This window comes from Penicillium odoratum, assembly GCF_028828045.1.
Source record: "Penicillium odoratum strain IBT 22623 chromosome Unknown utg000008l_segment0_segment0, whole genome shotgun sequence".
NCBI lineage: Eukaryota > Fungi > Ascomycota > Eurotiomycetes > Eurotiales > Aspergillaceae > Penicillium > Penicillium odoratum.
Window position 1 is genome coordinate 2,884,841 of NW_026643150.1, and position 20,034 is coordinate 2,904,874.

Genomic DNA, 20,034 nt, shown 5'->3' on the forward strand with positions numbered 1-20,034 from the left:
GACATAAGCCCAAGACAAAGACCTTGTCCCCACAGCTCGTTTAGTCAGTATTACTACAAGTTGGAGACGAAGAAACCATGACTAGAAATACATCCCATCTGTTGGTATTGAACACGGTCTGCCCAGGGAAGGGGGCAACTATATCGTAATGTACAAAAATTGAGAACGCCAGGTGTCATGAAACGCAACTAGGCTGTTAGTTGGCTCGCTGATTGCCAAGAGCTGGACAAGTTCCGGTCTTCAACAGGCCTTTTCCTGGATTTCTTGGGTCGACCTGACTTTGAAGTAGATTTGTGGAATTCGACGCTGCGAGGCCTAGTAGAAGAGCCCTCAGTTTCGGAGGCCGGTGTGGGGATATGTGAAAGGGTATCGGGTTGTGAGGTATGCTCTTCATAGGTCAGATCGGAGGCGTGGTAAGACTTGTCCTCTTTGAATGAAGCTTGAATATGGTGTTTGCGGAGCTCAAAGACCAGCTCACGAAGTTGAGCTACTTCGTTTTTCAATGCAGCAACTTCAGAGGATGAGCTTGATGGCAAAGAGTCGTTCTTGATCTTTGAATCTTTTGGGGCTGATGGATCTCCAGCAAGTCCAGCCCTCATGGCATTCTGCGCATGGCAGGCAGCGTGGCTGGCTAGCTGTTGAGTCCTTGTTTCATCATGCGAGATTTCCAGACTATTGAGGTAGTTACCGAAACTGTATGCAAATTCAGAACATTTCTGCCACAAAGGACGACCGGCGTTCTCCTTGGGCGCTGATTGAGCAGCTTTTGTCCAACGCATGAAGTTGGGGTCGATGATAGGTTTAACATCTTCCTGTGTTGATGGTATGCAAGGATCAAAGCCGCTATCCATAGCGGCAGATATCAAAGCCTGTGAAACGTCTTTTCGGCCGCAGGAATCGCAAAGATGGGCCATGAGCACAACAAGACGCTCAACAAAAGCTCGCTCGAGGCCTGTTGATGATACCAAGTAGGTGACAGCCCGTTTGAGTGCCGCAGATCCTTTCTCCCAGTCTTGTCTGATGCTGTAGAATTTGATATAACAAAACAGTGTGTTGAAATTGTCGAAAAAGCCAACACGCCGCGCCGCCTGGAGCCAAGCATCTGCTCGATCGGGTTGATTAAAACGCAATGCGCAAGTTATCAACTCTGAGTATATGAGAACGCTATTGCTATCCATAGGCGGGACCACCACATCCAAACCATTGACTTTTCGGTGGGTATATGGCGCCAGGGCCCCCAGATTCGCCGACCAACCTTCTCCAGTAAGCATGCGAAGGAAAAGATCAAAGTCTTTGAGGTTCTTCGACTTGCGGAAGAAGACCATAATCGTGGTTATGAGAGATGTGCTCAGGTAGAATCGATGCGGTAGCACTGTTCGCAGCAGCATTTCGTTTAGGTCGTTTTGGCGAGCTTGGCTGAAGGCAATGATTATGTTTCTGAATGCATTCGGTCTATCCGGGTCCACAGATTTGAGAAGATTGCCGGAAGTTCGCAAGAGAGCTTCATCTACAGACATCTCCCGGCTCATAAACAGTCGGAGATCTTGCTGGAGCTCGGCATCAAGGGTTTGGCATTCTTTTTGCACCCTTTGTGGACTTAGTGTGGTGAGTTCATGTACCAAATCACCATAATATGAGTCTTCACAAGTCCGGAGTTCAGTGATTCGGCGCCGAAGTTTGTTGAGCTCTTCAAGAAGGCTAGGCACATTGATTTGAGGAACATCGAAATCGCGGGTGTAGTTCACCGGAAGACCCGAGTAGCGGTGGGCAATGGTAGGTCGGAGTAGCAGTCGAATCGCGAATTGTTTCAATGCCAATTTTTGGATAGCTTTGATTCGCATTGGATCCTGGAGAACCCAACCCGGCAAGAATACATGCCTCGCTTCCATATCCTCTATATCGTCGAACTCCTCTTCCTCATATGCCATTTCCTCCTCAACTTCGTAACTCTCCGCTATCTCCGCACTTGCGACATTGATTAGCCGACGATCGGTGTGGAAGGACCTTGTTGGCTGGCTCGAAATGGTTCGTCGCTGGGTCGCGGGAGGAAAGTTCGCCGTCATCCCGGGAACACCGTTGTGCAGGAGTCGATTGAGTCCCCTGGGCTTTCTTCGTGATTGTAGTGATTTTAATAGTCGTTGTTCTTCATCGACCAATTCGTTCACCTCGGCCTTCACGGCCGCAATCTTCTCTTCCCAGTCATTTCGACGTTGAGTTTTGGCCTTGGCATCAGCCAGGGCGGCAGCAGCGAAGATGCTCGTGTATAGCGCGGTGACCGAATTGCCTATGCGAAGGCGTCTTTTGCTAGCAGCGGCGGTTGATCGGGAGGTAACACCAGTGGCAGTTGTGCTCAAACACGAGACGCAGCGACAGGTCGACTGCGACGGAGCAGCTCGGGACCACAAACCCTGCATTGTTAACGCATTGCTTTCGACAACGATAATTGGGGTAATAAAAGTTCACAATTGGACTCCCCACGGAGTCCGGTAAAGTAACGGGTGGGACAGGAACAAACATGCGATGCGGGTGGATGAAATTATCCCGACAACCGCAAAACTGACGGTGCAAACACTGCAAACATACCGGACCGCTTGCATCTCCTGGTTACTTTGCGGCCATTGCGACAACCCCCGTTCTTTCTTTTCCTAGATTTCTACATTTTATCATGGTTAACCGTTTAATTTGTCTTGTTGCTGGGGTGATCGCTCTGGGAAGCGGCCTCGCAAATGCCCATGGCTCGCATTCAAGCGACGACCAACCCGTATCTGACGATTGGGCCACGAGACACATGATGGGTTAGTTGGTCTGATGGACTCAATCGCACGATCATGACCACTTACACCATTTACAGAGGAACATCACATTGAAGGCTTCGATGCCCCCTCATTTTTCATGATGCACGATTACGACTCATCCGGCCTATGGACTACCGACGAAGTACGCCAGACATACGGGATGGACGACGAATCCAATAATGGTGTGAGCGAATCCCGCAAAACAGAGGGTATCCGCCAAGTTTTTGATCTATTTGATCCTGATAACACCGGGTTCATCTCGAGAGATGCCTGGTTAAAGGCAGTTGCCGATGGTGTTCGGCTTCCCGATCTCGGCTTCGGACCCGGGCACCATGGAGATATTGAGTACGAGTATGAGATTCATCACTTCGAGAAGTTCCACGGGGAGGATGCTACTGAGGAGGAGTTGACTCACCCGGAAGATATCGAGCACTTCCGCCTGCACGACGAGCTAGAGCGCGCTCAAATGCGCCTCGACCAGCTGGAAGAGATGCAAGTCGTTGTGGCCAACATCCCCACGAAATTCCGTCGCAATTAAATTTGAAGCTCACTACCATCCATGCACAAATTGATGTACATATTCGCAAACATATGGGTTTCCAGGGAATTATACTTCCCAAGCATCGTGCATCAAATACTACCCTGCTCAAATGTTTAGGGCTCAGCAATGTATAAGGTAGCATATAGTGGTTACAACAAAGGAGAAGACAATTTAAATACGCTCACTCATGCATCATTTCTTAGCAAGATAAGAAAGTAGCATGATGAGACCGCATGATGATTTTGATACCGAACCACATGAGGATAGCCACATGCATCTTTGCTTTCTGGCCCACACATTGGTCCTTCCAACTTTACCTACCTTCAATAATTGCATTGAATATCAATGAATGTTCAATTGAATATTCGCAACATAAAAGTTGTCAGTGTACTATATCTTACGTCAAATTATGATGATAGGGTGGGGTCCATTGAATCAAAATCCTGAACAGAATCCCGATCGCTTCGGAACCACCATGCTATACTCAATGAACCATTTAGACGCTGAAGATAGCAGCTGAGTTGGTGCAAACATATGGAATGGGTAGTTATAATATACTGCTTTGCTTTCTGATCAGGAGATCTCGAAACATTGGTTGAGAAGCCAATGCGCTGAATCCTGCATTGACATGATGTTATTCTATGGCGGTACAGTAATTCAAGTGCTTTTTTTTTGGAATTTATTAGTTCAGACACTGCTTTCATAATGTTGTCCAATCGATTCCCTAAAGCCGGCTCCATAGTAGAGCATCAATCCTACACACCGACGAAATTCTATTATACGCAGAAGCCCTTCACTTCAGACAGCTGGGCAAAAGAGGAAAGCATTGAAAATCACGAAAACGAACCTCGGGTGGCAAATCTGGCATTTTCGTTGTCGGAAAGCTCGAAGGACGGCTTACAAAAGAGCAGTTGGCTGTGCAAATGAGTCCAAATCCCATGCAGCGAGGTCGGAAATACAGACCAATGACATAGTGACCAGATGGCGGCGAAAGCATATGAATTGTGTAACCAGTTCCTTGAATATAGCCCACATGGTCCCAATGGCCCCAGTTTGTTTTTAGCTAATGAAGCAGATATCAAAGAATGAAAACATCTACTTGACGATGAGAAAGACTCAATATTATATCAAAAGCTGGGAAAGGGAAATGGATTGTTAATCATGCATCACCACATGGGACATCACCTCCTGGGGAAAATGAAGGGGGAAGGAGTGTCGCATGTCATCGGGCCCTGTGTTCAGTCACGATGTATCCAGGCACGTAACCATGCGACCAAACTCTTCGAAAGGATTTCACCGTGAATCAAGATACATTCAGCTTCTTCGAAAAACCAGAGGGGATCCACCAGGAATCTCTTTCGTCTAGAATTGTGGCTATATGGGTTCAGGAAATACTGATCTTCCGGGATGATGGCGAGGTCTGAGAGTTCTCTATTCTTCAATAGGAGATTTGTCTCGAAGGTGAACTCTTCGGGACACCAGCTAACACAGCGATGGATCAACGTCAGGAACAGAGTCAGACAGCAATATGCCAAAAGCCCATTAGGCCGGCCCATGATAGGCTGTAGATAAAGAGTCGGCCCATTGGGTTAGGCCTGGACAAGGGTTTAGCCCAATAGGCCGTCCCATTCTGAAGTCTAGTGAGTCAACCCCCTTTATTACTCTTTTCTTCTCTCTTCGACTCTTTATTCTACTCTCCTCTATTTTCCGATAGATTATCACTACCAGCCAAGCATAAAGTCAATTACTTCAGATCTCTATTGACTACCGCAAAGTCATTTATCCTATTATCTTCTATTTACGCACGAAGTGAAGAAGAGAGAATGTCTCCACGTACTCCCTCAAGTCTCATGTCTCACATAATCATGGAGATTTCTCTCTTTCTGGCGACAACCCATGATATTCCCGATCTTGTCCGGGTACATACGGCGGCATTCAAAACGGATCAATTCTCGAATTTTATGCTCTATGATCGCGAAGAAAACACGCATCAGAAGGTTATGCAAAAATCAATCGAAAACTGGCTTTCTGATCCGACATCGAAGCTAGTGAAAGCCGTAGCTGGTGATGGAACAATAGTCGGGTGGGCGTGCTGGTTGACTAAGGATAAAGACGACCAAGACAGAAGTGAGGCATTGCTAAATCCAAGAAGTCTCGATACGCCTAATAATGGAGAATCTTCCCTTATGAACCAGCCAGCGCGATTAAAAAGGCCAGCTCAGCTCCTCAGTTCCCTGATGCGTAGAGATTCTATGAGATGGGAAGAAAAGTCGATGAGAGACAGAAAATACCTTGTGCTCCAAGCATTAGCAACAAGTCCAAGCTTCCAATGTCGAGGAATAGGGTCCCAGCTCATCCAATGGGGCATCGATATAGCTGATGCAGAGAAACTTCCATGCTGGGTTCACGCATCGCCTGCCGGTCACAATCTATATAAGAAGGCTGGATTTCAAGAGATAGGTGACAGCGAGTATGACCTTGAAAGTTTTTCTAGTGAAGGACGTTGGGGCCGGTATACGTTTCGTTACATGCAGCGTCCAGCCTTGGATACTTGTAACAGGTGATTTCGAGTGTTTTCTACATTGAGATTTTGTACCAGTCTCCTTTATTTCGGGTAGCCTTTCCGTATGAACATAAGGATTTATAATAAGACATATCAAGTTTAAATGCATCAAACTCTTATATTATCACGACACTGAAAAATTCTGTCCTTCGACCTCGGACATATATATTTGTGGCCCCCAGTACCCCCCATACAATTAAAGTTTTCGAATCTCTTTAGGATGATTGTATATCATACAAACATTTGAAAGGAACTAAGATTCAAGGAAAGTTCCTACAAACCACGGTCGTAGAGAGAATGAAATGTAATTTATCGCATCTACTATCTGTTTTGGGGTGCGGTGTTCGCCTGTGCAATACGTTATCGGGTTAACTGAATGCTGTCTATGCGGAACAAGGTTTCTCCAGTTACCGGGGTGTACGCGTACTTCCGCCCAGACATGGCGATCTTCCGATCCAGGCTGGGAGATCGTTTCTATCACTCTGGAAGGTTAGGTAATAGGAACCTCGAGGTGAGATTATCTTTGGCAGCTATGAGTGTGATAGCTAGCCCCTGAATCGTGCATATCATGCTAGGCCACAATTTGCATTATGCTTAGCAGCTTAGGAGAGAAGGATCGGGTTCACATCCAGTGGCAATTTACAATTGGATTGGCCACATACAATTGACCTTGCTGCAGTCGGAATAGCGCGTACTCGTACTCGTAATTTAGGTGGGTGTTTTTGTGAATTATTTTGAATTCGAATACTCGTAAAATCGGTCCGGAACCCTGGTGAAAAGGGATTAATAGTGACAAATTCTATGAAGGGGAAAACATAACGTAAACAAATGGCGCATACTCCCTAGTCTTACGATCACGATGCGGAGATCGCCCGGGGCCGGCCCGGGGGCATAGACAAGAAAAATCTAGCCCCATAGAGAACATACAAGGATTAGAGGAAAGACTTGTTTTGATTGGCGGAATGGTTTAATGGCTCATTTCACATATTGCTCTTGTCTCCACTTAGAATACAAATGTGCATCCTGCAGCAGGGGTTCGAAGCAATCGTAGATTAGCGGGAAGATGGCCATCGATCGGCTTTCAATTGACGACAGTATTGTATTTGTATTGTAAAGAAAAAGGAATGGCGCCTCTACAATTCCTGTAGTTACTATTGATCAGGATCAACTTGCATACAGATCCACTCTAGTGTAACATGTAGAAGGAGCCTTGTGCGAGAGCGATGCTCAAGTTTTCGTATTCTGAGCCTCCCAAGTCGAAGTCGACACAATGAAGCCCGAGTTCCGAGAAACATGGACACCAGCTGTCAATGTTCTGACCTGGTTCATGCTAGTGACCTCCGCTCTGAGCGTCTTAACGCGACTGGGAACTAAATATTGGATTTTCCGGAAGTTTACGATTGACGATTTTCTCAGCATTGGAGCGATGTTTACCTGCATTGGGGAATCAATTGCTATGTCAATGGCCACTGCAGGTGGATTCGGACAACATTTGAACACTCTTTCAGAAGTCAAGAAGAATTACATGATGAAGGTGAGATGAAATGTGAGATGAGACTTAATCGGGGAACGATGTCTAACAAGCTCGAATACCTCGTAGGCACTCTATGCCTCGAATATCCTCTTTATCATCAGCATGTGCTGCTCCAAGCTCGCCATCATGTTTTTCATTCGGAATTTGACGCCTGCTGCTTTGGACCGCCGATTTGCCCTCGGGTTGGGAATATTCATTGTTGTTTGGACAGTTGTAGGAGTGTTCACGGCGGCTTTTCAATGTCATGTGCCAATTCCCTGGGACTACTTACAGAGCCAATGTTTCAATCGGGTATGTGATTGACTGTCTCAATGCAATGGCTCAATTGAATGAACGACTAACAGATTTCAGGGAGCGTGGTGGAACTTCCTCGGTGTCACAAACATATTGTCAGAGGCTGGAATCATTGCACAGGCATTATTAGTTGTGGTCCGGGTGCAAGCCGACATCCATAAAAAGGCGGTTCTAGGAAGTGTCTTCTGCCTTCGAATATTGTGAGTTATTTTCTTCGGTATCTGAACCAGTTGAGACGTGTACTGATCCATTGCAGTGTGGCTATAGCAATTATTTGCCAGCTTGTCTACGCCAGCCAGACAAAGTCCTCTGCCGATAGCTCGTGGGATACTTGGACTGTGGCCGTTTCCACCCAGATGACTCAGGCCCTCAGTATTATTACTGCATGTTCACCTCAATTCAAACCTGTACTCGACAGTCTCCAATCATCGGGCATGGGCATCGGAGGATCAGGCTACGGGAGCAAAAATCGGACATATGGCTATGGAACGAGTCACAAGCTATCTCGTGGTCGAACAGATAGGAGCGAGACACATGAGCTAGTCACAATGTCCGAGGTTGTGATAACAACAGATGTCTACGTACAGAGAGAGTCGACTGAGGCAATAAATAACTGGGAAACCCGCAGTGACTGAGACTCAGCAAGAAACAAGAATCTTGTTTGGGGTTAGGAAATGCAAAAATGCGGGATTTTTTGGTGGATTATTGTACCGGGCATTACAAGAGTGTAATTAATGTAAAATTATGGAGTAGTTTTAGGGAGACTTCAGAACAGGAAATCATAAACTGAAACACGGCATATGTTACCCTTAGAAGGCTGGTGCAAAAGTCAAAAGTACCATGCATGATCTGGAGCGCCAAGTGGGCTCGGTTGGAGTTAATAACTTGCCATTGTTACACTTGGCTAGTGCATGCAAGTGGATAATTTTCGGAGCCTTATTGTATTCCGATTCTGCTTTTTTTCTTCACTCGTTCTCTCGAACCAAAAGTACGGTCTCTTTTGCATGCCATTGTCTTCAAGATGAAGCAAATCAGTACGATGGGAATGGAGGAGATTGGTGAACGGTCGAGCAAGGAGCTCGACGACGCCAATTTGGCACGCATGGGAAAGCGTCCGGTGCTCAAGGTGAGGATGTGACTCGTCAGTTTTTAATCTCCTGGCTAACTAAATCAGCGGAATTTCGGATTGATGTCCATGCTGGGCTTCAGCTGTACTATCTTGATTACTTGGGAAGGAATTGTCGTGTGAGCATAGTTGTCTTTCATCCGCTTGGGTTTTTGCTAATTTTTGCATCATCAGATTATTTTTGCAAGCATATGAGAAGTATGACATTTCGATCATGGATGAACACGCAGTCACTGATTGGGATTAAACAGTGGTGGTCCTGCAGGTGCAGTTTACGGTTTCCTCTTCGTCTGGCTTGGTGTCGCTTCCACATTCGTTGTTCTATCTGAATTGGCGTCTATGTATGTGGTCCTCTATGTTTCCAGGGTACTTGGACTAACAATTTTGACAGGGCTCCAACTTCTGGAGGTCAGTATCACTGGTGCTCGATGCTTGCCCCGCGATCATGCATGAAGCTATTAAGCTATCTGACAGGTATGTGGAACCAGAAATTTTACGTTATTGAAGTAAACAACTAACAAGGAAACATTGAAGGCTGGCTCACTGTTATCGGATGGCAAGCGACATATGCAACATCCTGCTACTTGTGTGGAACATTAATTCAAGGACTCATCGTTCTAACACAGAAAGACTACAACCCCAAAAGCTGGCATGGAGTGCTCTTATTCTGGGCTGTTGCATTATTTTCTGTGTCCATCAACGTGGTTGGTGGAAAGCTTTTGCCTCGGTTTGAAGGCTTTATTTTGATTCTTCACATTCTCGGCTTTTTTGCGATTCTTATCCCTCTAACCTATATGGCCGACCATGGGAGTGCAAAGGAGGTTTTTACAAAGTTTTTGAATCTCGGAGAGTTCCCCTCACAGGGATTGTCCTTCTTCGTTGGCATTGTTGGATGTATATTTGCATTTGCTGGAGGCGATGCCGCAGTCCATGTAAGCGCAACTTCCGACCAAAATCTACTCGATGCAAGTACTTACCTTAGATTTCCCTGTATAGATGTCCGAGGAAATCACCAATGCGTCGACAGCGGTTCCTACATCCATAATGCTGAGTGTTCTTATCAATGGCGCTCTCGGTTTTGGCATGCTACTCGCCATGCTATTCTGCCTCGGCGACATGAGCGAGGCCCTGGAATCCGCCACAGGGTACCCATTCATGTCTATATTTCTTCAGGCTACCGGCTCTGTAGCAGGAACTGCCGTTATGTGCTCCATCATTACCACTATGGGTATCACAACCTCGGTTGGAATGTTAGCCTCGGCCTCACGACAACTTTGGGCCTTCGCGCGTGATCGAGGTATCCCTGGCTGGCGAGTTTGGAGCCAGGTTCATGGGGGAACTGCAGTTCCTGTCTACTCTGTTCTGCTGACGACCGTGGTGGTTTGCCTTCTGGCTATTATCAACATCGGATCCTCGGTAGCCTTTAATGACCTTGTTGCTATGTCAATATCTGGTCTTTATATGTCCTATATGGTCGTGGCTGGTCTCTTGCTTCATCGACGCTGCACTGGGGGCATCAGCAATGTCCGGAGCAGTGATACTGCCGTTGTGAACACTGTTGGTGCGAAACTTGTCTGGGGCCCATTCCATATTCCAGGCATGTGGGGTATTCTGATCAATACCTTTGCGCTCGTTTATATGACAATTGCTGTGTTCTTCAGCTTTTGGCCACCTTCTTGGCAGGTGACTGTCACGACCATGAACTTCAGTGTGGTAGGCACTTTCGGGGTGATTTTCTTGAGTCTGCTTTATTATGTCATCCGTGCCAGGCACGTTTACGATGGGCCCATTGTTGAGGTGGAGTAAACTCCTGGAGTTTAGGTAGACTGCCTCAGCCGCTAGGTAGGTGTACAGTCATCTTTGTATCCTAAATGTAATGAATGACGGGGAAAATGTATTAAAACTCAGTAGAATTCTACTGATCATGTATTCACTATTATATAGTCAAAGTTCCAGTAAGCTGAATATCCAGCACACTCTTGCCTACATAAACATGATAAGCCCCCTTCTGCAGGCCCCATGTTTGCATCTCAGTGTCCCAGGTACTGAGATCACGACGTGTCAAGTCGAATGAGAAGTGCTCGTTTGCACCAGGCTGAAGAAGTTGCTTTTCGAATCCTCGCAGGACCTTCACAGGACCTCCAGGGATACCGACGTAAAGCTGAGCAACCTCTGCCGCTGCCACAGTTCCAGAGTTGGCGATGGTGCAATTGACTGTTGCGATGGTGTCCCATAGTGATGATAAACCACCCTCTGCAATGACACTGCCAGGAGCAGCGTAGCTGGTACTCACGCCATGGGCAAGTGAGATCTTTAGACTAGAGTATTCAAATGTCGTGTATGTGAGACCGTAGCCAAAGGGGTAGCGCGGGGTGACTCCACTCTTCTCAAAGGCCTTATAATCGATGTAAACACCTTCGGTGAAATTAGATTGAGGGTACCAAATGTTGAGATCACCTTCGGGAAAGGTAGGGCTGAGAAGAGAACCGAAGTCCGCCGCGGTCTTGGCCACAGTGTAGGGAAGGCGACCAGAGGGTGACTGTTTGCCGTACATGACTTCCACTAGGGCTCGGCCGCTGTCTTGACCGGGCAGGTGAGCATAAATGACAGCGGTGACGTTAGAATTCTCAATCCATTGGTCGACAAGACGTACACCTGCGTTGTGGATGACAACCATGGTATTGCTGCACTGAGCTGCAACATTCAAGACTAGCTCATCAGAGTAGTGGTCTGAGAGGCTTGGGCGGTCCCAACCTTCAGACGACTGTGCGTTGATGAAAACAATGCAAACTTCCGAAGAAGGGTTGACCAATGGATCTGGGGAGGTGAAATCCCAAGCGAGAAAGGTGTCATCCTCATACGCCCTACGCTGGAACGCGTCGAAAGGGGCATCTATGTAAGATGGAGTGGTGGAGCCAGAGCCACCACCAGAGATCATCGTTCCATTGAAGGCAATACCGGGGCCTTGAGTTGTTGGGTTAATACTGGAAAGGAAGAGCTCTTCAAGGACAGTAGGCGAAATTGCAGAGCCGTTTGACCATGACATGGTATTGTCTAGACCCATGCTCCACCCGCCGAAAGAGTCCTTGTCTGCAGTGTTGATGGAGGCAGTGACAGCATCATAACCAAAGAGGGAAAGAAACTTTGGTGTTCTGAGTGGCAATGCGCGATCGGTGTTTTTTACTAGGACATGGCCTTCAACAGCACCCTGGAAGATAGTCGTCTTGGATTTCGGGTCCCTAGCATCTACCACTTTATGCGGTTTCAGAAGGCTGACTGGCATTCCGTGACCTGGCTCCTCTAGCTCGGCATATTTGTACCAGGAAGCCACAATTCGGGTGGCCATATCGTCGAGACGGGTCTGAGGGAGCGATCCATTTTTCACGGCTGAAGCGAGTGTGTTGTTCTCCCAATATGATGATGAAGGCATCGCCATGTCTAATCCGGACAATGTACTCGCAAGACCAGTGTGCTGGCCATACCAATCTGTGACTACAAACCCCTGGAACCCCATTTCGCCCTTGAGAAGACCATTGAGCGTCTTGCTATTCTGACACCCGTAGCTGTTGTTGATTCTGTTATAGCTGCACATGATGGATCCAGCGCCCGCCTTGATGGTGTCTTGAAAGGCCCAGAGGTATTGCTCATGCATCGTCTTATCATCGACATTAGAAGAGACAGACTGATTGTAGCTGTCAGTCAAAAGCATCGGAGGGTTGCGATTAGTTTCCTGCTCGTAGCCAAGGAAATGTTTGACGCATGCAATCACATTCTCCTGTAGACCGCGGACTGTCTCGCCAGCCAAAGCACCACCAAGATATGGGTCATTACTGAACCCTTCCCAGTTGCGACCACCTAGGGCTATCCGACCAGCAGGACCAACTACTGGGCCTAAAGCGACGTTGACGCCCTTCCTCCGAAATTCGGCACCCATATAGTGAGCGCGCTGGTATGAAAGCTCACGGTTCCACGCCGCCCCAACGTGTATACCTGAAGCATATCCGTTGACCATATCTACTCCTCGAACGCCGTTCCCAGAATCCTGCAAGCAAATACCCGGAAATCCTAGACGAGGTGCCCCTCCTGAGTTTCCAGAACAGCCATTGGTGGTTGACGTGTATCCGTAAGTGAGATTGTTCTTCTCCTCATTTGTCATTTGAGCAACCAGAGATTTCGCTTTTTCATAGGCGCTTTTCCAATCACCCAGGCCATTTGTTTTGGCTGAAAATCATATATGTTAACCGAATTTGTTAAAAGCATGCAGTGATCTGGCAGAAAGGCTTACGCGTCGGATATACTGGTTCGGACCGCCCATAGGACCAGAAACGCTCGAGATGAGCAGCTTCGGAGGACTCACTCTCTGCCAAAACACCTGCCAGAAGCAGCGCTGCAGCAGATACTGTGGTCAACTTCATTCTGTAGCTGTGTCAAGAAGAGAAAGGAATGGCAATTGCAGCTGATCAAATTGCGCGTTCTTGAGCGAATTGCTAACATACCATATGTATAGCAGTTCATACCCCGCTCCAAATTGATATTTGTGTGCATGACAGTGCCCCGAGACATTGCCTTTCAATACTACCTCACATTCTTGTATAGGCCACGCTATTTTCTTTCGCAAATGTGGGGCTTTCCAAGAATCTGTTCTTCATATCGCCTGGGCAAGCAGGACAAGAGACTTCCCCGTATTTTCCCCGCATTTTCTGGCATCCCCACGGCGAGCCACGCCAATCGGCAAAAGCATGGAGAAATATCTGGCCCCACAAGGACATGCAGGAAATGGGATCGTTCGTCTCGATTGGTAATAAACGAAACCTTCGTTTGGTTCCCCTCTTCACTTAGATCCCACTTAGAAGAAAGCGTGCATCTCGGAGCAAGGTTCGAAGTAGTGGCAGATGATGTTGAAGATGGCTGCCTTTTAACTTGTGTAGTCTGTGCCGACGGAGGATCTCTAGGATACGCTGCTACTAGTCAGTAGGATATGGACAAAAAACGAGCAAGACGGGTATTTCGAGGGGGGTGAATGAGGGAAAGGAAAAGAGAGGGGAACGGAAACAAACGGAGTGGGGTCACCTAACCCCATACTATAAATGTCTAAGATGAATTACTCCAGCTGTTACGCGATTGTGAGTTATCTATGCTTTTTCTTCCTTAATCCAGTATTTCATTGGGCTTTTATCAAATTAAGATAAAGCTTGAAGAAGTATCTGGGAATCAAAGGTAATGGAAATCACATTATGAACTATGCTACCCGTGGATTAGGGCCTCACCTACCGCCTCTTCCCTTCCCATTAGCTTACTCCTTCAGCATAATTTAGATGAATATCTAGGATCAGAAGATAGGTATTCTACCTTACCTCGTTTGCCCAACATGTTGCCCAATGGCCTTTCATTGAATGCATCAATCAGCTCCCCGGCATAACATGCCAAATATAATGGCCTCCTTCTCCACAATACTGCATCAGGTGACACAGTAACAGTGTTACGATTGGAATATCATTCCCACCCCATACATGCCAAACGCGTCCATATGAGGGTGAATATTATAAAAAAATCGCCTGTACAATGAATACTTAGTGAGCTTGACTTCCACGTTTCGTACATTGACGAAAATGTCGAAATCAATTAATGTACAACAACTATAACCACCTGTGCACTCAGTTATTTCGTCTTTCAAATCAGGTGATATAAGCTCTGGAGGCCTAATGAGACCTGGGTTATCACCTAGAACCCATGTAAGCGGCAGACCAAGTCCTCAATAAAGAACAGCACAAGACTACCTGGATATGTGGACACTTTTATCTGCACTTGGCAAATCTATAGGGAGATACTCCCTGCGGAATTTATCTACCCTGCGGGATTTATCTACCTAGTAGCCAGGGATCCAGCATCTCTCAACCCCGTATCATAAGCAAAAAGTATTTGTCAGAGATCGGCGCCTCATGGAAGAGGTAACTGGTGATGATCCACTCTATTCCACACCGGCCATACATATCATACCCACAAGATCTCCCATATCCTCCTTAAGCTAGGGGTCTAGGGCCATGTGGCCAGCGCTGATCAACGAAGTTTTACTGGCACGTTAATTCAGCCAGTGATCCTTCGCCCCAACGGTCTGGCTATTCGCCGCTTATTGTCGGCCCCGGGGGCCAACGGTGAACGAATCAGATCTTTCTGCTAGTGTTGATCCTTTTAAAGATTTTGATTCGATGTTGAAGTGAGTTGGTCTGTGGATTCCAATTGTCTTAATTAATAAATTTCCAGGATCTGGAGATGGGTCTGGCCACATTATCGCGACGCTCAAAGTTCCAAGGTTGCTTGCGGGATATTAGCGATCAAATGCAAGCCACCAAAAAGGGCTGAGGCATGTTATTTGTCATTCATGTACTGGCGTCCATATCCAGATCATTGATTAACATGTGCTAGGTAAAAGGTTGTAGACCACAGTAATGATATCAGCCACAAGCCTTTGAGGCTTTTTCGTTCAAAAGATTCTAAATTTTCATTGGCTCCTTCGGGTACAAGGTACACTTTTTTGGGTTTGGAGCTATCGAATCATTCGATACTTTATATTGACATGCGTGTGAATTCCAAATACCCAAATATGGGAAAGCTGACAGTTGGAAAGTAGTATCAAGGTTTGCTTGATACGACGGAATAAATGTGAAACAAAGAACTGTAAAAATGGAATGTGGGGTATCATAGTATCTAGTTCGTAGGTGGATGCGTGAGGTTTCATTGGCGTTCATGCGTTGCGCTCCTGGCTTGCTTGGCGATGCGATGGTTGAATATGAGGGGGTAAGATCTCCCCCGATGCCCAAGGGTAGGTAATGGGTGGCTAAAAACTCTTATTAAGTCATTAGTAACATCTCCATTTGAATCTTTTTAGCTGGCAATGTTAGCTTACCGCGGAGTTCATTTGAGGGAGACTGGGATCGATATTGGAGTTCCAGAAAGAAGAATTTGTCGGTCCTTGTGACTGAATAGTTGGTAGAAAAGCCTCCGGGCGGAGAACACTCCGCAGATATTGATCAATAGCATCTAGTCCAGGCGGCGCAGGTGGTGACGACTGGGGGGCAAAACCCAAATTCGAGCCTTGTGGGTAGTTATAGAGCTGGCACCCTTGATTCGGAGAGCCATACACCCCGTTTTGATTTGGATAGTTAAGATTCGAGCACATCCTCATCGACTGCTCCGGAGCACTTGGAGTTCCTGGAGTTACACTTGGAACTGGTGATTGGTAGCCAGTAAAAACCGGCGATTTGGCATAGTAGACCTGTGAGACAGGAGAGGAAGTTGAGTTGCTCCTTATAGGTGATTGCACTACAGGTACAGATTCACTTGAAGATCGGAGGTTAGCTTCTGTAGAATTAAGCGCGAATCGGAAAACACTCCACTCACTGTCGTGCCATGTGTTGTACTAAAAAATCTGCTCGGTGGAATGCTTTTGTGCATCCTTCATAGCTGCAAGTATAGGTCTTCTTGGATCGGTGACTCAGTTCATGGCGTCGCCGGTGCTCGGCTCGTGTGAAAATCTGATTCAGGTTAAATTGATACCATCGAAAGTTGCGGGTGGTGATACCTTCACACAGCCGGGAAACTCGCAAGCATGCACTCGCTTCCCTTTCTTGGCCTTGCTGACTTTGAATTCGTTTGTGGATGAGGAAGGGGACGGAGGAACCGGTCCATGAGGACTAATTGAGCGGAGCTCTTGGGACGGAGCGCTCTTCATGGGCGGAATGGTTCGAACATACTGCGAGTCGTGGTACTGGGGTATAGTTGAAAACTGATGCTGGAACTGAGACATGGTGTTGATGGACATCGCCTTGAACGGTTATATCATCAAAGACACTGGATAAGAAAGCAGAATGTGGATAATTGGGTGAGTCAATGAGGGTCAGTGAAGGATTCAGGGACCCTTAAAGAGCTGAAGAATAGAAAACTTGCCGAGTCCAGCACTGTAAGGGCCTATATATGGACTGGATCAACAAAGATTGGCTGTATCACGGGGGTGTAATTTAAAAATGGGTCAAGAACTCGGAGTTAATTATGGAAATCGATGAAACGAATTGGAAATGATTTTAATTGATCGGCGTCGATCCGCCCCCAATGGTTGACCCACTTGACATTCAATGCTGTACGTGCGAAATTATAGTTTTGGTCAGTTCCGTGACTTCTGGAGAAAGCGTTACATGCATTTGATATTATGAGGCTCGTTGAAAATCAGGGCTTGGAAGTGTTTTACCTTACTCAGACATGCAGATTGTGTAAAAGTCGGTACTGTTCCCTCACGATACAATTGGGAAACGGAGACGACCACCCGTTCGGTTGCTTCTCCTGGACAGGTGGAGCGATCGATGTTCAGGGCTCCCAGTCACAATGCCAACAATTCGCCAGTGCACGATCTAGACTGGTACTAGGCAGGCCACGCCATTCTGCATTGGGTTCACTTGTGAATGTGTTTGATTGGTGCATCGTTTCTCCCTCCAGAATACCAAATGTGGACTCCATTGCGCACAGGCAGACGCATAGAAGTACTCCACAGTGCATAACCATTAAGCTCCCAGATTGACCGGGTGTTATGTATGAGCAGATGGTTGATCGACGGCTCGGGTGTCCAGCATTGACCAAGAATTGGAGGATTGAATCTACTCCCGACTTGGAAAACTATTGACACTAAAAGTCACGCTAGATTAAGCGAATGGCTCACAGAACCCTTCTATGTCCTGAATTTAATCGTCGCCTCGTTTGGCCCCCAACGCCCAATGTTACAGGTCCAATGGAATTTTCCAAATTCTGGAGATCGCTGAACGCTTTATTGGTCTGTTCGGATCCATCAACCATTCGTGCAAACAATCTTTGATACATAAAACGAACTCGGATGATACGGATATCGGATGAACATGGGACTCCACTCCCGGCCAGGTCTAAGACAACCTTCAACTTTCACAACTTTTCCCACTCCACGTGGTTCTAATTTAGTGTTCAGCCGGTGCAAGGATAATACTCCTCTCAAAGGGCGATGAAATGAGAATATGCAGGAGTGAGGCAGATTTCTATTTTTGTTTAAAAGTTCTGGAATAAAGATCCACGGGGATCTGCATGAGAATACAGAAAATTATGTATATACAACGAGTAGCTTCTAGCAATTAAACCGGTCCAGAGTCTTCGAATACGGAGTCCGTTGAAAGATTTGGGTATGCGGGATTCAGCTATGAACAAGGAAAAGGTGTTTCTTCATTTCTTCCAAGCTTTTCGGAGTAATACAAGGATATCAATCCTTTCAAATGGTCAATGTTGCCCTTGATCGTTGATCCCGTGGAGTCGTGACTCGTGACAGCCCCCATTGGCAATTTTACCTATAGGCGATGCAGCACAAGCTCATAGACTTGATCGGTCCCACTTTCCTAAGCTGAGTCTTGGCCTGCGCATAGTCTTCAAGCTTGATAAAAGTAGCTAGTTTATCCGGTCGCACTTATCGCCTTATTGGGAAAGTCCGGTCCAATGACACGCAATTCGTTCTGATAAGAATTAACATAGCCAACAACCAACAACAACCAACAACTACCAGCAACAACCAGCAACATTTGAACAAAAATCGACAAAGTTCGGGCTTGGGAATTCTTCAAGAACTACTCCACATCGTTTTCCGCCCCAACTTGCCAGAATAGTACCTTCATCTTCATAGCAGGACCTAATCTCCCCTGAATAGCTTAGCTCGCAAAAGAGCTGGAAGCTTAGGGCCGATCGTGGCAAAAATAGAAACACAATTCATCCTCGACTAGCCTTCACCGCAATGACGACTTATAATATTTACACTCTTACCGGCGCAATTGATAATCTCTTCAGCTCGAACACTACTGTAACAAGACACGAATATGATGAATTTGCCATTTCTCGCGCTGGCGGTGTGTCCACTGCTTTACAGATGCAAGGAGTGTGTAGCTATACCGTGACAGCAGGACCGAACAAGTTCAAGCTCATCCAGTTTAGAGAGGAGAACTCTACCATTGGTGTGGGCAATGTTAGCCTTGGGAAAATAGTCCATCCCGAATTTGTAGCTAGCTGCAAATATCTCGGCACCATGGGCGATTCACGGCCGCTCTATATCTATGAGATGGACAAACTCCCTGGGACTTCTCATAATATGGCGGGTATCTCACCAGACGACATGTTCCGACTGCGTAACACTATCAAGGTCTTCGCAAGGTGCGCCTACCAAATCTGATACTTCATTTACAAGAATTAATATTTTAGAATAAATTTTTTGCACAATCATGGTACAACGACCAATGGCCATGCTTATATGAAACTGATATTTTGCTTATGGAGTTTGAAACAAATTTCGATCTTCTTGCCCGAGACCTACCGTCTCGCTTTACACCACACCTAGAAAGGGTCCGCATGGTCCTACCGTCTCTGTTTTCAAGAGCTCTCCCTATTGTTCTTAGCCACAGGGATCTTAACATGATGAACCTCCTCACCAACTCCGTAACTGGTTTAATCACAGGGATTGTTGACTGGGCTGAGTCAAGAGTTCTGCCTTTCGGCTTCGCGCTATACGGGCTTGAGAATCATTTTGGCTGGATGGATTCAGAAGGGTGTCACTACTACGATCGCCACCGTGAACGTGAGAGAGTCTTCTGGGAAACCTTTCGGGAAGAGGCTCACAATTTCTCTGACACTGACATGTATTTGGTCCGTGCTGCGAGGATGGCAGGACTTTTCTACCAGTATGGATTTGATTTTGACATAAAAGGTGTGGTGCGAGGGGTACCAGTAGAACAGTCGGATAGCTCTTTTGCATATTTTGATGCTTTCTGTACTGCTGATGAGTGGAGTCCTCTATGAGACGGCTTGTAATGTTTTGCTTATTATTTAATAGCTTATCGTGCAGTAAAGTGTTCCGTACCCCCGAGGTCACTAGTTTCAAGTTAGATGTACCTTCAATGTGGTCGCACAAGGGCAGTCTAATCGCAATCACACTGTACTCTGTATTCAGGAAATACTCGGGAATTCGAAATACCGAACTTATCAACCTTGAAATGGCTCGGATGTTGGAGTGAACCGAGTTCTCGTGGACGATGATTCGTCAGAACCTTGGAATGAATCATCCGCATTTTCCTTTTTTGGTTAATATGTCGTATTCGCCTATCATTTGATGGGCGCCTGAAATCCAACTTT

The 20,034-nt window shown here is 46.5% G+C and overlaps 8 protein-coding genes across 8 annotated transcripts; 4 read left to right on the forward strand and 4 right to left on the reverse strand.

Annotated features, from left to right (window-relative positions):
- Positions 1–188: 188 nt before the first annotated feature.
- N7520_011294 (uncharacterized protein) lies at positions 189–2,414 on the reverse strand (the record flags this gene model as incomplete). Its single annotated transcript, XM_057145227.1, has 1 exon — positions 189–2,414. The coding sequence occupies one exon, from the start codon at positions 2,412–2,414 to the stop codon at positions 189–191; it is 2,226 nt and encodes a 741-aa protein (XP_056990981.1).
- A 251-nt stretch (positions 2,415–2,665) lies between these two features.
- On the forward strand, positions 2,666–3,333 carry N7520_011295 (nucleobindin SSP120; the record flags this gene model as incomplete). The annotated part of the gene is made up of 2 exons (XM_057145228.1): positions 2,666–2,795; positions 2,852–3,333. The coding sequence occupies 2 exons, from the start codon at positions 2,666–2,668 to the stop codon at positions 3,331–3,333; spliced, it is 612 nt and encodes a 203-aa protein (XP_056990982.1).
- A 3,836-nt stretch (positions 3,334–7,169) lies between these two features.
- N7520_011296 (uncharacterized protein) lies at positions 7,170–8,362 on the forward strand (the record flags this gene model as incomplete). The annotated part of the gene is made up of 4 exons (XM_057145229.1): positions 7,170–7,433; positions 7,500–7,724; positions 7,785–7,927; positions 7,984–8,362. 4 exons carry the CDS (start codon positions 7,170–7,172, stop codon positions 8,360–8,362), a joined length of 1,011 nt encoding a protein of 336 aa, XP_056990983.1.
- Positions 8,363–8,748: 386 nt separating this feature from the next.
- N7520_011297 (putative GABA permease) lies at positions 8,749–10,659 on the forward strand (the record flags this gene model as incomplete). Its single annotated transcript, XM_057145230.1, has 6 exons — positions 8,749–8,853; positions 8,902–8,972; positions 9,105–9,194; positions 9,245–9,327; positions 9,376–9,785; positions 9,850–10,659. 6 exons carry the CDS (start codon positions 8,749–8,751, stop codon positions 10,657–10,659), a joined length of 1,569 nt encoding a protein of 522 aa, XP_056990984.1.
- Positions 10,660–10,789: 130 nt separating this feature from the next.
- N7520_011298 (beta-glucosidase) lies at positions 10,790–13,268 on the reverse strand (the record flags this gene model as incomplete). Its single annotated transcript, XM_057145231.1, has 2 exons — positions 10,790–13,074; positions 13,139–13,268. The coding sequence occupies 2 exons, from the start codon at positions 13,266–13,268 to the stop codon at positions 10,790–10,792; spliced, it is 2,415 nt and encodes an 804-aa protein (XP_056990985.1).
- A 2,327-nt stretch (positions 13,269–15,595) lies between these two features.
- Positions 15,596–16,030, reverse strand: N7520_011299 (uncharacterized protein; the record flags this gene model as incomplete). The annotated part of the gene is made up of 2 exons (XM_057145232.1): positions 15,596–15,688; positions 15,758–16,030. The coding sequence occupies 2 exons, from the start codon at positions 16,028–16,030 to the stop codon at positions 15,596–15,598; spliced, it is 366 nt and encodes a 121-aa protein (XP_056990986.1).
- Positions 16,031–16,390: 360 nt separating this feature from the next.
- On the reverse strand, positions 16,391–16,657 carry N7520_011300 (uncharacterized protein; the record flags this gene model as incomplete). Its single annotated transcript, XM_057145233.1, has 1 exon — positions 16,391–16,657. One exon carries the CDS (start codon positions 16,655–16,657, stop codon positions 16,391–16,393), a length of 267 nt encoding a protein of 88 aa, XP_056990987.1.
- A 1,989-nt stretch (positions 16,658–18,646) lies between these two features.
- N7520_011301 (uncharacterized protein) lies at positions 18,647–19,701 on the forward strand (the record flags this gene model as incomplete). Its single annotated transcript, XM_057145234.1, has 2 exons — positions 18,647–19,048; positions 19,108–19,701. 2 exons carry the CDS (start codon positions 18,647–18,649, stop codon positions 19,699–19,701), a joined length of 996 nt encoding a protein of 331 aa, XP_056990988.1.
- Between the last annotated feature and the right edge of the window lie 333 nt (positions 19,702–20,034).